General features: G+C 42.6%; 1 protein-coding gene across 2 annotated transcripts in view; it reads left to right on the top strand.

The window, feature by feature from the left end:
- The window catches only part of focad (focadhesin), a 128,977-nt gene that overhangs the window by 83,799 nt on the left and 28,699 nt on the right, over window positions 1–16,479 (top strand). For both annotated transcript variants that reach the window (XM_067261178.1, XM_067261179.1), the window contains exons 19-23: window positions 12,815–13,003; window positions 13,294–13,415; window positions 14,871–14,963; window positions 15,300–15,388; window positions 15,803–15,844. In XM_067261178.1, the coding sequence (XP_067117279.1) occupies window positions 12,815–13,003; window positions 13,294–13,415; window positions 14,871–14,963; window positions 15,300–15,388; window positions 15,803–15,844 (535 nt within the window). The remainder of the gene's footprint in view (window positions 1–12,814; window positions 13,004–13,293; window positions 13,416–14,870; window positions 14,964–15,299; window positions 15,389–15,802; window positions 15,845–16,479) is intronic.

Raw genomic sequence — 16,479 nt, forward strand, 5'->3', positions numbered from 1 at the left:
TGAGTGAGGGAGACACTATACAGATAGATATACATGTTTTAGTTTTTTTTTAATTGCTGACTTCCTGTGCACCTTTTATCTTTATTCTGTCTGTTATCTCCTCCTAAATGCAGACAAATTGACTTGAAACTGACTGACTTGAAACATATATAGCCTGTTTATGTTGCAGTTAAGGTGATCGGTATTATCGGATCGGCAGATACTGATTTCAGTGATCGGTACCAAAAAACCTGATCTGAGCATCTCTAGTGTCGCTCAATCTTCTGCCGACATTTTATTAGTAGTTTAAAAAATTATAAGGCAAGCGGCCCTCCGGCCCAGACGTGTCTCGGCCCACCGGGAATTCTCCCGGCCAGTGGATGGCCAGTCCGCTACTGGTTGAAGGACTTTTACACGGCACCCCTACTCTCATCACCCGGTTGGGAAACACTGGCCTAGACTACTTGTTCTGAGCAGGTGTTGTCAGTGAACAGGCTGTAAAACTGTTGATTAAGTTACAGACACATGAACAACTGATGCTCATTATCTGGGAAACATTTTCTAAGTTGTCATTGTTTGTGTCAAACAAGTTGTGAATTAGTTGTAACATTAAAACAGGAGATCATGACTTACTCTGTGCTCAAAGTGATGCTCGAGCTCCAGTGGTTTCCTCTGTAGGTGAACGAAACGTTTGGAAGACGTTGTAGCAGAATCACGTGAACAATTCCAGGATATGCTTTTTTTCCATTGGTTGTTTCATTAAATCTTACCCAGATACAATAGTGCTATTTTCTGATTAGCTATTGTGTAGACCTTTTCTTTTTTTGGATTGGGTGATAAGTGGCAGGCTCGACTAAGAACTCCAGGGGAGACGCGCTTGATTCCTGCCGGTTCCATAGTGAGAGAGGCGCGGCCAGAGAAATTTCGGTTGGACGCTGTGGCATATTAAATATATTATAAATAGTTTTTCCGCGTGAGAAATACAATGTGTGGCGGGAGTGCGTGACAGAAGACCAAAATGAGTAACTGTCACTCTCAATGCGTGACACTTGAGAGCCCTGCAATAGATTTACTTGTACGTTTTTATTTCAAGTCTCCACCTTTGATGTTTCAGTGAGTGTTGGCCGTGTTGCGTTTATGCTCCACAGCTTCACTCGTTGAAAACCAACCAATCAGCATGCAGCTCATCTATATATTCATGAGCATACCATAAAAGGAGAAAACCTAGCGTTTTTTCCCAGGAAAATTTCACTGGATGTATAAGGGGGCATAGAAGAGCACCCGGGCCATTTTCAGCCCAACCAATGTTACATACCCTATTCGGAGACCTTAAGGAACAGTGTGAAATACCCAAAAAACCCAGTCAATCACCCCTTAAAAAATGTAGAGTCTATCAAATTCGAGCCAAAAAATGTCTAGCTTAAAATATTTGAGCCTTATGGAACAATAGGGTAATTGTAATCAATAGGAAATCATTGTTTAAATATGATTTATCAGAATCAGAATTCGGTTTATTCACCATGTATGTTATACAAACATGGAATTTACTGTGGCAGGGAGGTGCAAAACACTAAACATATACGGATCTTAAATTAAGTAAAAGTACAAAAGTTTAACTATTTCTAAGAACTAAACAATCTAAGAATACAACAATTTAAATATGAAATAAAATATATATAAAAATCTGAATAGAATGAGCAGCGTGAGTGGTCAACAGTGCAATCGGATACTGAGATAAGGTGGCTTATGCATACTGAATTGCCATTACATGGACTTATAATTGTTAAATAAGTGAATGAATGTCAATGGGAGTCCTTGGCCTTGTTAGAGAGGCCAGAAGCAGATGGAAAGAAACTGTTCTTATGGATGATGGAACGCAGCCTTCTGCCAGAGGGGAGTAGCTGGAACAGGGAGTGACCAGGGTGGGAGGGGTCGGCCACAATCTTCCTCGCACGCCTCAGGGTCCTCGAGGTGTGCAGGTCCTTGAGGGTAGGCAGATTGCAGCCGATCACCTTCTCAGCAGTGCGGATGATACGCTGCTGTCTGCTCTTGTCCTTGGCAGTGGCAGCAGCGTACCAGATGGTGATGGAAGAGGTGAGGATGGACTCAATGATGGCTGTGTAGAAGTGCACCATCATTGTCTTTGGCAGGTTGAATTTCTTCAGCTGCCGTAGGAAGTACATCCTCTGTTGTGCTTTTTTTGGTGAGGGAGCTGATGTTCAGTTCCCACTTGAGGTCCTGGGAGAGGATGGTGCCCAGGAAGCGGAACTCTTAGTGTTGACTGGGGAGTCGCACAGGGTGATGGGGGTGAGTGGGGCTGTATTCTTCCTGAAGTCCACAACCATCTCCACTGTCTTAAGAGCATTGAGCTCTAAGTTATTCTGGCTACACCAGGGGCCTCATGTATAAAGGATTGCGCAGCTTTCATACCAGAAGATGGCGTATGACCAAAACTGGAAAAGTACCTATGCACAGAAATATTCACATGTATAAAACCGGTCGTACACCAGGTCCTTCGCACCTTTCCTTTATAAATCACAATCAACGTGAGATTGACCGCACGTGAATGAGCCACTGACCCCGCCTGCCTCCTCCCATAAATGAATATGCAGATGGCCTATAAATGTGCTCCTGAGGTAATTTCTTTGTCTGAATTACCGTATTTCTTTGAATAAACGCCTCCTTTGAATAAACGCTGCACCAAAAACGTACGTTATTTCATAAACGCTGCAGCGTTTATTCTAAGAAATACGGTGACTGTGAGATCGAGGTTCTGACAACAGAGGTGGAGGCCAGAAAATGTGTCCTGTTTGTTGGCCTGTCATCAGATATTAGCAACAAAAGAAAGTCGGCGGAGTGGAAAACTGTCCGTATTTGCGCCCTTTCTTGTTTTTAACCTGTAGCACTTTGATATTTAGCTAAATGTAAAGTGCATTACAAATAAAATAATAATAATTATTATAGGGCCATAAATGATGTGTGTTCAGAGAACCGGACCATGGCATAAATTAAGAAGAAATGGTCCGATGTAAAACTTTAAATGAACAAACGAGTGGTGGCGCATCGTAACAGCATGGCAGCTATAGGGTTAGCGTGACATGCATTTCCTGAGTGATTTTGTCGTTCGTTTGACACCCTCAGGTTTAACAGAAGTTATTAAGTGGTGGCGGATTAAACAGAAGGCTATATAGCATTTCCCGTTTTGGGTTTTGGCATTTTTATGTGATCATCCACATTAATGATCAAACTTTTATTTTTATGTTTTTTGAATAGTCAACATCATAAACGTAGTATTGGAAACTTTATTTTGTAATGTTTGGTGAGTTTCGGCACTTTTCAGTTAGAATTCGCCATGTTACAGAGCCAGACAAGACTTTGCGGACGGTTCGCACATTCTCACGTCTGCTCAAAACTTTCCGTGACTTCAGAAGTTTGACAGACGGATGACTGGAGGTGCAGCTGTTGGTGTACAGGGAGAAGAGCAGAGGGGAAAGGACACAGCCCTGAGGAGATCCGGTGCTGATGGACCGGGAGTCAGAGACTTGTGTTCCCAGCTTAACGCACTGCTTCCTGTCAGACAGGAAGTCTGTGATCCACCTGCAGGTGGAGTCAGGCACGTTCAGCTGGGAGAGCTTGTCCTGAAGCAGGGCGGGGATGATGGTGTTGAAGGCAGAGCTGAAGTCCACAAACAGGATCCTGGCATAGGATGTTGGGGAGTCCAGGTGCTGTAGGGTGAAGTGGAGGGCCATGTTAACGGCGTCATCCACAGATCTGTTGGCTCTGTAGGCAAACTGCAGTGGGTCCAGGAAAGGGTCTGTGATGGATTTGAGGTGTGCCAGCACAAGGCGCTCAAAAGACTTCATTACCACAGAGGTCAGGGCGACGGGTCTGTAGTCATTGAGTCCTGTTGGCCTTGGCTTTTTGGGCACAGGGATGATGGTGGAGGACTTGAGACAGGCTGGCACATGGCATGTCTCCAGGGAGGTGTTGAAGATGTAGGTGAACACCGGAGACAGCTGGTCAGCGCAGTGCTTGAGGGTGGCAGGAGAGACAGAGTCTGGCCCAGCTGCTTTGCGGGGGTTCTGCCTCTTGAAAAGTCTGTTAACTTCACCCTCCTGAATGGAGAGAATCGTCACTGTAGTAGGGGTGAGGGAGGAGGCCTCATGGATGGGAAGGGGTAGTTCAGGACTGTTCAATTGTCTTTCAAATCTACAGTAGAACTCATTCAGGTCGTTGGCCAGGCGGGAGTCGTTAGTGGAGTGGGGGGCTCTGGGCTTGTAGTTGGTAATCTGCCTGAGCCCTCTCCAGACAGAAGCAGTCGTTAGCAGAGAACTGATGCTTCAGTCTCTCTCGTTTAACCTCTCTCACCACCTTGCTAAACCTGTTCTTCGACTACTTGAATCTGTCTCTATCCCCACTCCTAAATGCTTCCTCCTTCTCTGACCTCAACCTTCTGAGCTCTGCTGAGAACCAGGGCTTGTCGTTGTTGAAGTTCACCCTGGTGCGTGTTGGAATACAGCAGTCCTCACAGAAGCTGATGTATGATGTCACAGACTCTGTGAGTTCATCCAGACTATTGGTAGCAGTCGTGAACATATCCCAGTCAGTACAGTCCAAGCACGCCCGCAGATCCTCCATAGCCTCACTGGTCCACTGTTTTGATGTCCTCACAACAGGTTTACAGAGCTTTAATTTCTGCCTGTATGCAGGAATCAGATGGACCATGGTATGGTCAGAGTGACCCAGTGCTGCACGAGGGACGGCGTGGTAGGCTCTACTGACTGTAGTGTAGCAGTGATCCAGAGTGTTCTCTTCTCTGGTTGGGCATTTGATGAATTGTCTGTATTTAGGGAGTTCGTGGCTGAGATTACCTTTGTTAAAGTCGCCCTTTTTATGAAAAGGGCATTGTGTTTGTGAATGATATTATAGATGATAATGGTAACCTTTTGGAATATGAAGCTTTCTTTGACAAATATAATTTAAACTATACTTATAGAGAATACAACAACATCTGTAAAGCAATACCTATACCATTATTAGTTCAAAGCATATTGTTACATGCAAGAATAAGACCCTCACCAACTTTACCAAATTTTGTTATTAATGATTGTACTTTATTTGACAGTAAATGTAATAATACATATATTAGTGATGATTTGAAATCAAAATATTTTTTGGATAACAGAGGATTGTGTGTAGGCCTACAAGTTCCGAATATGGTTGCATTGTCCATATTTTAAATCCATTAAATGGCCCATTTCCCCAAAAGTCAAAGAGACTCACTTTAAAATAATTTAGAAAATATATCTGGTTGCTGACTTTCTTACAAACATATTCAAATTTGGTGTAGAACCTTTTTAATTTTGTGACGTGGCTGATGAGACTCTGGAACCATGCTCCAGTGAGTCCGATGTGATCAAATGTTGCATTGAGGCTCGATTGCTCTGCATGCAATTTTATCGTTCATATGCTCTGCTGTGCGCCCTCTGCTGACATCCTGAATATGTGACTGTCAAGCTCGTGGGAGCAACGTCCAGGTCACAACACAAATATCTACGCAAATTTGAGAAAGATTTCCACACACTATTTTAATTCCCGATTTCCATGTTTAAGCACATGAAATAAAATCAGATAACGGGAAATGGGTCGTTTTACGTTTTTGTTTTCCTACTTCTAAATGGTAGTGAGTCTATGGAGGATTTTGGTTTTCCGTTTTCTAATTTCAAAACGAAAATCCGTTGGCCGCAAAGTACACGGACCCCTGGTGCTAACCAGACTCTCATACATTGCATTTGTACATAGTCAGGGCTCGATCCATTGACAAGCATTAACTTCCTTGAAGGCGGGTACTCTGTTGGAGTTTAAAACTATTGGATCTGCCCAGAGCCACTCTGGATCTGGCAGAACCAATCGCTAGCGTTCGCCTTAGCCAACTCCTTCACCACTAACGGAGCTAGCTGGAAAATCAAAAGATTGCTCTTGCTCCGGCTTTAACTTCTGGATATTCGGCAGCGTTGCCACAACGGACCTTTAAGGCTTTGCTCGCATCTTTCTCCGCCGCCATTACGTAACTACAACTCAAACTAGCGCACAACATCAACGTCAACTTTCTCAGCCACTCCCTCTGTTCGCTGATTGGACCGGTAAAAAGTTTACCGGAGACATCTGACTTACGTACCTCAAGCCCAGACGCAGTACAGAAGCACAATGAAAATTGAGCAGAAGTACGTAGGAGGGCAGAGCCAGGCTAGGTTCTATGAGCGGACTAGAAATATCAGAGTTGGCTAACGTTAAATAAAACGTTTCTCAACTGCGCGTGTCGGTGGCTTGTATTGCATGCCGTACCATAGACATAATAAATAGTAGTGCCGCATTGGCGGCTGGGCGAGAGAAATGCGGCCGCCATCCTCGACAGGGCAAATTTATAGTTGCGTAGCATCAGAATAAAAAAGATGCCAGCACTGTGCAGCATATTCCTGCTCAAATCTGCGGACAATTGCAAACGGCTACATAACCATGTACTGTATCATAGCTACACGTATGACCTTTGCAGCAAAGCAGACCGTGTGAAAATCTGTTTGGTATTCAGTTCGGTATGATTAATTAAATGCGCTGACAGCTCATTGCCCCAGCCAAACAGATTACACTGAGTGGAGCAGTTGCCCGTTCCAAGATGGCGGCCCCACGGCTCGTCAGTGCCAGTAGGCAGTCGCGGTCGATGCGGCGTCTACTCTTTATGATGTGCCGTACTATCTGATCAAAACAGTTCGCTCTACAGTCAGAGCTCGCGCAAGAAGGTGGAACGTAAGGGAGATACCCTTTCCAAAACCTGTAAGGACGTAATAGTTTGTGAAAGACCCAGAGAAACACAAATATCCGACGAGGCAAAATCCCAGACAATTTTTGAATCCCTGCCGGACTCATTTTTTAGGTCTCAAAAAGAGGACATGTCTGGGTAAAAGAGGACGTGTGGTCACCCTAGTGAAATAGAGCTCCGGACGTCACGTGACTTTACTGTTTACGTCGCCATTTTGGCAGGAAAGTAGTGGCTAAAATGAACGACGCCAGCACGGATTTCATCCTGTCCGAGTTCACTGCGCACTTTAATTCAAAAGACATAGGCAGCTATAAAGCAAAACTTGATCAATTAAACATTAGTGATCCATATAATGCTCCCGGAGTTATTTTTACGACCTTTACGAGTGAAACGGAAGGCTTCCCTGACCTTCTGTATCCAGATATTTACAACTCTCTATCAATGTATGTAAGTATATATGTATGTACACTCTGGTGCTCCACTTGGCTCTCCACTTTCCTGCCAAAATGGCGATGACCGGTGCATGCTGGGATTGTGTAACGTCAACTCCCGGAGCTCTATACAACATTGTGCACACTGCCAGTCAGCGACCCGAGTCTGACTGAGGCTAACGTCAAAACAGTGTAACGGGGACACAGTCTCGCACTCAGATTGCCAGTTTTACACAAATCACAAAAATAATCGGACCAGCTGCTAAAAGCAGAATTCCCATATCTCTTGAAAGCTGCCCTGCTCGACTTTTTTGATATAGAATTGACTGTAAAACTGTAAAATTATTAACTTTGTGACATGACGTGAAGACATGGCTGCCGCCTAAGACTATGCGGTCTACCGAGCGACATTCTCACTCAAATTTCAAGACTTTCGTGACCCAAATCAAAATTCTGATGTGACAGATCAATGGGGAAATGCTTTCTCTCTTAAAGGCTGTCCTCCTCGACCTTTTTGGTCTTTGTATATCTAACTATTTGTATAATTCTCTAGCCATTATAAAGGCTATCTTTCCCCAGTTTTCTGCCAACATGCTGCGCGCGCATCCCAAATGTTTACAAACAAATAATTGGTCTATTTGTTCAGAAAGACTCATTTTTATAGGCCCGTAGGCTATGGAGCTAAATCAGGGCCAAATGTTTTATTAATTCGAAAAAAAAATCTATAGTTGAAAAACTATAGATTTATATAAGTTTTGGTCTAAAACTTGAAAAATAAAACCATGTATTCAAACAAAAAATTTGTGGAGCCTACCAATTTTTCAGGTTGAATAAAATTTCGATTAAATTATGGAATTATTTAGAATAAATAATTAATTTTCATTTTTCACTTTTCATGTTACACATTTCATGTTTTCAGATTCAAAACCTTTTTTTTACTGCTTCAAATCTTTTTTTGAGTTTCATTCTTTTTTTTGAGTTTCATTCTTTTTTTCAGACTTTTGGCCCCGATTTTGCGTAGGGGGCGTGGCTTCAACTTAGAGGCGGGAATTATGAGTGACAGCCTACACCTGGGACACACTGGCTGCGATCTGCTGCAAAGCGCCTGGAAGGGCCGTCTTTTTTCTTTCGGCACCCATGTTATCAAATGGGACCGGCCACACTGGCTGCGAAGCGCCGCGATTTCCTGCGATCTACAGCGATCGTTTCGGCAGCCGGTCCAATTTTTTCGCGAGAATTAACTCAATAATTCGAATTCACAAAACATTTGGCCCTGATTTAGCTCGATAGTGGGCCTATTTATAGGCAAAGTGTATGCCTAGGCCTATTTAGAGTGCCGAGATTTTACAGAGGACTTATTTTATTTATTTGTTCCAACTTCCAAGGCCAGGCCTATAGCCTACGTTAGTCATTTATAAATGACTAATTCTTGACAAAAAGCAAAAGCTGTGTACGTACGTACGCATATTTGAATAATGTCGGGCTGTAAACGGGTTTGGGCTTTTAAAAAGCTGTCAATCAAAATGTACTTGTCGGGCTCGGGCCGAATTCTGTCGGGCTCGGGCCTTATCGGGGCTTAACTTTTAAGGCCCGATTACAGCTCTAACCTGCTGGCACTAGGTTGTTGGCAGGGATGTACAACTGGATTTGTTCAAAAATGATTTTCTATATAATAATTAGGACGCATGCTACACTTTGTGTAAAAGCTTCGAGCATACACAAATATATTTGTAGATCATTGAGGATTTACAATGAACTAATACTTAAGTGGCCCTTTATCAAGGTTATTTTCTCTTTCTCTAAAGGTCCCTGTTTTTGGATGCTTTTATATAGGCATTAGTGGTCCCCTAATACTGTATCTGAAGTCTCTTTCCCAAAATTCAGCCTTGGTGCAGAATTACAGCCACTACAAGCAGTCCCACAATGACCTTTCCTCAGGACGTGCCGTTTCTGTGTCTGTAGCTTTAAATGCTAATGAGGAGGGGAGAGGCGGGGCAAGGTGGAGGGTGGGGGTGTGCTGGCCTGTGTAGAGACAACAAGGTCAAATTAGTACTCAATGTATTACTTTGTATATATTCCAGGTGCAAGAAGATAGAAGATAAGCATTTTTAGTCTCATCTGATCACCCAGGTTTCCAAAGGTGCACACTCATAGTCAATAAGGGGAAAGGCGGATATTGCGCGTGCCATAACACCAACAGCAGAACGGTTATCCAAATAACAAAGGGTACAACACTTGCGTTACAGTGTGTGTATTCAAACACATACTTTATGCTATCTACCTTTACAATAGCAACAGTAACTGGGCTGTTAACTGCAGAGCTAATGTTACAGCCACATTCTAAGAGTAACAAGCTAGGTAACCATAGGCTATACAGTAAAGCAACAAAATGATATAGCGTTAATTAACTTACTTGTCCGAGGTTTGTAGCTGGACCAAGGAGAGTTGGTACTAATCCAGACTTGAATTTCAGACGGTCAGCAAGGCCAGCTTTGTATTGGCACAAGTTGAGGAAACGGTCATCTTGAAATGCTGAAATGTTTGGCACAGACATACAAAACTTTGGGAAGTTGTGTCGGCGCATTTCGTGAGAAAATACAATTAAGACACTGGTTCTTCAGAGGCTTGTATGAAGGAACAAAAAAAATACTTTGGTTTTCATTTGTACATCCAAACACTGAGCAACTGTTATGCTTCGTTCGTTTGCAAGCCATGATGTCTCTCGAGGAAAAAACGATATTGCACAGTCATAGTTCAGTTTCTCATGGGCGGGCCAGATTCTCTGGGCGGGCAAAGCAGAGAAAGGGGAGGTACCCTTCCCTCTTATGACGACATAAGACGAACATTTTCAAAACCCAGCGTTTGAGCTTTCATTTCTCAAAGGTGGATAAGAATACCCAGGGCTTGGTTCACACATATCAAAATGTCTAACCACTGGGGGACCAAAGGCAGGCTAGGGGAACTCGTATTAATGTTGGGGTCAGATGGCTGAGCGGTTAGGGAGTCGGGCTATTAATCAGAAGGTTGTTGGTGCAAAATGACGTTGTGTCCTTGGGCATAAGAGTGTCTGCTAAATGACTAGATGTAAATGTAATGTTAAATAACCAGGGAGGATCTGATGGTTAACCGTATCAAATGCTGAAGAAAGGTCCAGCAGAATGATGACGGATGACCTTGAGGCCGCTCTGGCAGACTTGGAGGGCAGTGGTGACTGACAGAAGGGCAGTTTCTGTGGAGTGGCCAGTCTTGAAGCACGATTGGTTGGGGTCAAGCAGGTTGTTCTGAGAGAGAAAGTTTGACAGTTGGTTAGACACAGTGCGTTCAATAGTTTTTGAAAAGAAGGATAGCGGTGATACTGGTCTGTAGTTCTGGAGGACGGCTGGGTTAAGGGAGGGTTTTTTGAGTAGAGGGGTAACTCTGGCCTGTTTGAAGGCAGATGGGAAGGTGCCGGAAGTCAGAGAGGAGTTAAGGACATGGAGAAGAAAAGTTATGAAGGAGGGAGAGATGGTTTGAAAGAGAGGAGAGGGGACTGGATCAAGGGGACAGGAGGTGGGGCGATGAGAGAGAATGAGGTCAGATATCTCTGCCTCGGACAGGGGAGAGAAAGATTTGAGACATTTAGTGGGGTCGGTCATAGAGGGTGAGTGGGTAGGAAAGGTGGGCTCAGGGAACTGACTGCTAATGTCGGCGACTTTTTTCTCAAAGAAGGAGAAGTCGTCTGATGTCAGGGAAGGGGGGGGGCAGGGGAGGTGGGTTAAGAAGGGTGAAGAAGGTAGAGACAAGTTTGTGAGGGTTTGAGGCAGAGTTAATTCTGTTCCGGAAGTAGTGGGTTTTAGCACCAGTTATGTGAGCAGAGAAGGATTTAAGGAGAAAGTGATACTTATCAAGGTCCAGACCGTCTTTGGACTTGCGCCATCTCCTCTCAGCTGCCCGAAGGGTGGACCATTCTTCACGAAGAACATCCGTGTCAGTGGGGTGGGACGTGAACTTGTCAATGGGAAGGAGGATGTTACAATGGAGGAGAAATGGGAGGGGGATAGGGAGCGGAGGTTGCGACGGAAAGTTACGAGGGGTGGGGAGGCAGGAGGAGGTGGGGGGAGAGAGACAGAGAACTAGATAAAGAAATTATCAGAGATGTGTAGTGGGGTAACAGAGGTTAAGTCAGTGATACAGTTACGTGTCAGGATGAGGTCGAGCTGTTTTCCTGCCTTGTGGGTCGCCAGTGAGTTCAGCAGCATCAGGTCGAAGGAAGTCAGGAGAGACATGAAGTCGACGGCCTGCGTTCCTTCGAGGTGGATGTTGAAGTCCCCAAGGACTATCAGCGGGGTTCCATCATCCGGGAGGACGCCGAGGAGCATGTCCAGCTCTTCCACAAAGTCGGCTAGCGGTCCTGGTGGGCAATAGAGGACAACTAACAATGATTTGATAGGATCAGTTAGCATCACATAAGGGTGTTCAAATGATTTGGCAGTGACAGAGAGTAGGGTGGATGTTTTATTTTATTCAAGTTTTTTTTAAATACTGGTTCAACTTCTTTAAGACTTTTTCTTTTTTAAGTGTATGCAAATTATGTTAAGTTATTATTGTTATTATGTTTGTTATTAATTACACATTGTCAAAAGTAACAAGTAACCCAGTTCTCCATAGACTACAAGCAATTGCATGCAGTTTTTACTAGGGATGGGACGTCTGGCACTGATGCATCGATGCTTGTGTCGCAAAACCAATACGCACAGTTTCGAAAAAGTGGTTTGGAGCTTGTGTCAAATTACGATGTCACGTGATTGATGACGTTCAATGCTTCAGACGTCACGAACTGGTTCAAAGTTGTGGCGCACTTCTAAACAACAACAAACAAGTAACAAATCCTGTTCCTGAATAAGAACTTATAAATGTTATCAAATAAGACTGTTGCACAACCACATTCCCCCGAACCCCGTTATGGTACACTGCCTTTTCATATTGCACAAGCACATCCCCACTGTCCCAAGTATTCCCCTGATTCACAATACATATCACAAAATGTAAGGAAAGAGACAGCTATATAAGCAGCGTGGTCGTGTAGGCTACTACTCTGTATCAGCGGTCATTTAATACTTCCATACACTTAAGCATTCTACCGCCCTTATACTGTTTGCTGAACATTACAAAGTGTGGTGTAGACATTTATTCATTTAGCAGACGCTTTTATCCAAAGCGTCTGCTAAATGCTAAATGAATAAATGTAGACTAGTTGAACATCACAGTAAAACATATTTATTGTATGAAAATTACACAGTTCTCAAATACACATGTATGGTTTTAATGAATGAACACGAATATTAGACCATCACGTAGCCTTAAAAATGAACGACATTGAATAATTAACAGGCGAAGTACCGTCAGAAACTACTGGTACATCTCATTCAGTTAGTTTAAACGGCTGCTATAATTTTATCTGACCAATAGATGTCACTGTGCTCTCCAATTTCAATGCGCCAATAGTTCGGCTCTTTGGTTCGGCACAATCCGGAAGAAACCACCAAAGCTTCACAAGGCATCGTTTGCCCATCCCTAGTTTTTACATCCTCACCCTCTTCTCTTACAGCCCTCGAGAGTCTGCTGACATCACTAGTAAAGCAGGAGATGAGCAAGATGCCCCGTGGGGTGTACCACACAGCTTTGAAAGGAGGGATATTGCGTTCAGATCAGCTGAAAACAGTGGCAGGGATCCCAGCTTTCATGTTGAAGACCTATGAGAAAAACAAACAGCCTGGTTTGAAACCAGGACTGGCAGGTATTTACACTCCCCTCTCTATGTACGTAAACTACAGTAGTAAAAAGAGAGACCTGGCATAATACACCCATTCTACTTACAAAATTGTATTTCGTAAATACGATTTTTTTCCACAAATACATTTTTGATCAGAATCACTTAGTACACAGTCCTGTTTTAAAATTGGTGTCTAATATCCTTTTCATGACAGTTAAAAACATAAAGCAAACACTTCACATTGTTAATTATTTAATTATTTTGCGTACTACCGATGTGATTGCACGTGTCTGGGATGTCTTTGTGTTTTTCAGCTGGCCTGCTTCTTTCCTACGACCTGCCTGTTCAGACGGACCGCAACGGTCAACCTATCAACCGATTCTTGCTCAGCCAGAGCCGCAGTTACCAACAGATGCTATCTGCTCTTATTCACGAGGTGACCTCATTTGTGCACCCTTCTTACATTTTCCTCTCTGCAACATTTTACATTCTCTGTCTTGTACCTCAAAACAGAATCTCCCATAATATCCTGCCCCTTACTTCTGTCTGATAAATCTCCCTGATTAACTCCTCTTTTCTGAATTTCTTCCTACCTTTCTCTATAATAATTATTTTATACTTTGTGAATATACACTTGTGTATATATACTGTGCTCCAAAAAGTTTTTTGTTTTTCTTCTTAATGTGTGTGTATGAGATTGAAGTGTCCCAAGGAATATCTGTATTAACAGCAGATACATTCTGGTTAACTTCCATACATAACTTCCACTGAACAGGCCAGATGTAACAGAAACAAACATTTTTTACTTCATAAAACATCAATCCTGTACCAACTATAGTGGAAAAGATGTTTGCAGTGTGTTATATCTAGGGATGCGTATTGATAAGATTTTAACGATTCCGACTCCTTATCAATTCCTGCTTATCGATTCCTTGTGTTCAAGCTTCTATTACTCAACACCAGTAGGACTTACAGGGGTCCTAACAACAGGGAAATAACTTCAGTGTCACCTTTCAAAAGAGACCATTTACATGCATGTACTACAAATGGTTCAACAACAGCTTTCAATGTACTTTGGGTATGTTGTTTAGGCGTTTTCAGGCACATTTAACAGGACTATTAAAAGGTTAAACAATTAAAATGCTAAGTTTAATAATGGATTAAAAATCGATATGCTCAGTTTAATAATGGGACACGCGAACGTTTGCTGATAACACACGGCGCCCCGATAACGTGAAATGATCAATGAGATCAATACTAATGGGAGACGAATGCCGGAGCTAAAATGTATGCTTCAAACGACGGGACAGAAGATAACTAGATCGACTACATACAATAAAGGCAAATTGCTTCACACAGTAACAAGTGGTTGTGATCACTTTTGAGCAGTTTAGCTCTACCTTAGATAGTTAGAGATGAAGCGCGAACGTTAGCTGCGCTGCTGCATGCATCGAACACATGACGTTCCAGTAACTTCATTCCTTGCTGTGTGTTCAAATGCTTCTTCATATTTGTAGTATTTCCTCCCTTTGACGAAATAGACTTTTTACACGCGTTACAAGTGACGTTGTTGTCATTTTGTCGTGTGAAATACAACCAAACTTTAGAACGCTTCTTCCTAGTTGCCATGTTTGCTGCAGTCTGTCTGAATAAACTATAAAAGTTTGCGCATGCGCAACGGCACAGAGAATCGTTAACAGAATCGTTAAGGAATTTTGCTAACGATTCCAAGGAATCGATTCACTGGAACCGGTTCCAAACAAAAACCGGTTCTCGATACCCATCCCTAGTTATATCACATTATTTTCTAGTATTTTTGAGAATGAGAATGTTGCTTTTGTGATGACAATTATTCAGCATTCTCGTTTTTTCTCTGCACTTCTGTGGACAGGTGAACATACAGCCATCAGAGTGGCATCGTGCACTCCTACTTCCTAAAGGCTGGCATGGGTTCATGAGTCGAGCCTTCCATGCCGTTTTACAGGTATGTTTTTCTTTAACTCAGTTAGAACCCCGGATACCAGGGTGCAGTCTCCAAATACACGTCTAAACAAAAAAAGCATTGTATTTAATAGTCGTAGCATGAGACACAAACTCGGATACTACACTGCTTGCTCATTTCTCATTGTGGCCATGTGAACAGTCATTGAAGTTATCATGGTTTTTCTAGTAGATATATTTCACTGACTATGTCAAATGTAAAATTCATTTATGGGTGTAGTTTGAATATGGTCAGTGGATTTAGTTTACCTATAGTTTTCACAACTTTTAAATGGGCTCCAGTTGTGGTCATTTTTTTTGTGACTGTGTCTGGCACTAGGGTCGACGAGCAGAACTTGAAATGCAGAAGAAGCAGGCCAAGGAGAGTCTCGAGGAGCTACAATACAAACAGCACTGCGTCTGGCTCTGGTTAGAAACACAAGCACACATGCAAAACATACTGTACACAAACAAACCTATAACTTTCATTTTAGTCATCCAGCATCAAATTTAAGGTAGTTACTGTGTTGTTTAAAAGAGGCCTGGTTCTTCCTCCAGAACAGAATATAGAAATGGTAAATGGTTGTGTTTGTACAAATGCAACACTGACACACAACATTGTCTTTATTGCCAAGAGTTATTGGCTAGCCACACTACAACTATCTACAATGTCAACCATGTGACTAATACAATGACATGATATAAAGACAGGGTGTGTGTTTATAAAAGCATGTAGTTTTGTGTGTTGGAAAAGGGGGAAAGCATTTGTGCTTGTAAATAAATAACATGAAACATATTTTACAAATGCTTCTCTCTCTGGAAACATGTTTTTCCATCAAACAGGGTCAGGGACCAGCTCACTGATGTCGTCAAATCTGCATCAAAGTTAGTCTGTCTCCAGTTTCTCTCTTTTGTACATTTATTGGCAAAACGTGAAGAAATTCTATATTTTATGATTTATGTGCATGTAACAATGTGACAAATAATATATTAATATTTTTATTATTCAGAGTGATGTTGTTGTTTGTGCCAAATCCACACAGTGTGTGGGCTACTATCACATTAGCCAACCCCATCCAGCCTTTGGCCAGGCACAACCTATATTCTCTGTCATGTATATTCTTCATTATTATTTTCCCACCCCTAAAAACGTTAACTTCTTGGAGATAGTTGGCTACCTAAAACGGCAAGACAGCTGCAGAAACGCCACAGGCAAAGGCCAGGGTGATAACATGTAGCTTAGCTATGTTTCCAGGCTGTGATAACACCCTTTATAATGATGATCATAAGTCCTGTAGAGCAGTGTTTCCCAAAGACTGGGTCGCGACCCTCGGGTGTGTCGCATGAGATTTTGTTGGGGTCTCCTTGTTACGATCTGCATCTCTGCCAGTGGCGATTTCTTTAAGACTGCAAATATTTAATAAAATGATGGTCAAGTATTTACTATTGTGTTAACATTTTAAATCTGTTTTAATACGTTCAACTCGAAGACGAGTTCGTTCAGAATCAGCTACGTATTC

The sequence above is a fragment of the Osmerus mordax genome, chromosome 23, assembly GCF_038355195.1.
Source record: "Osmerus mordax isolate fOsmMor3 chromosome 23, fOsmMor3.pri, whole genome shotgun sequence".
Classification (NCBI taxonomy): domain Eukaryota; kingdom Metazoa; phylum Chordata; class Actinopteri; order Osmeriformes; family Osmeridae; genus Osmerus; species Osmerus mordax.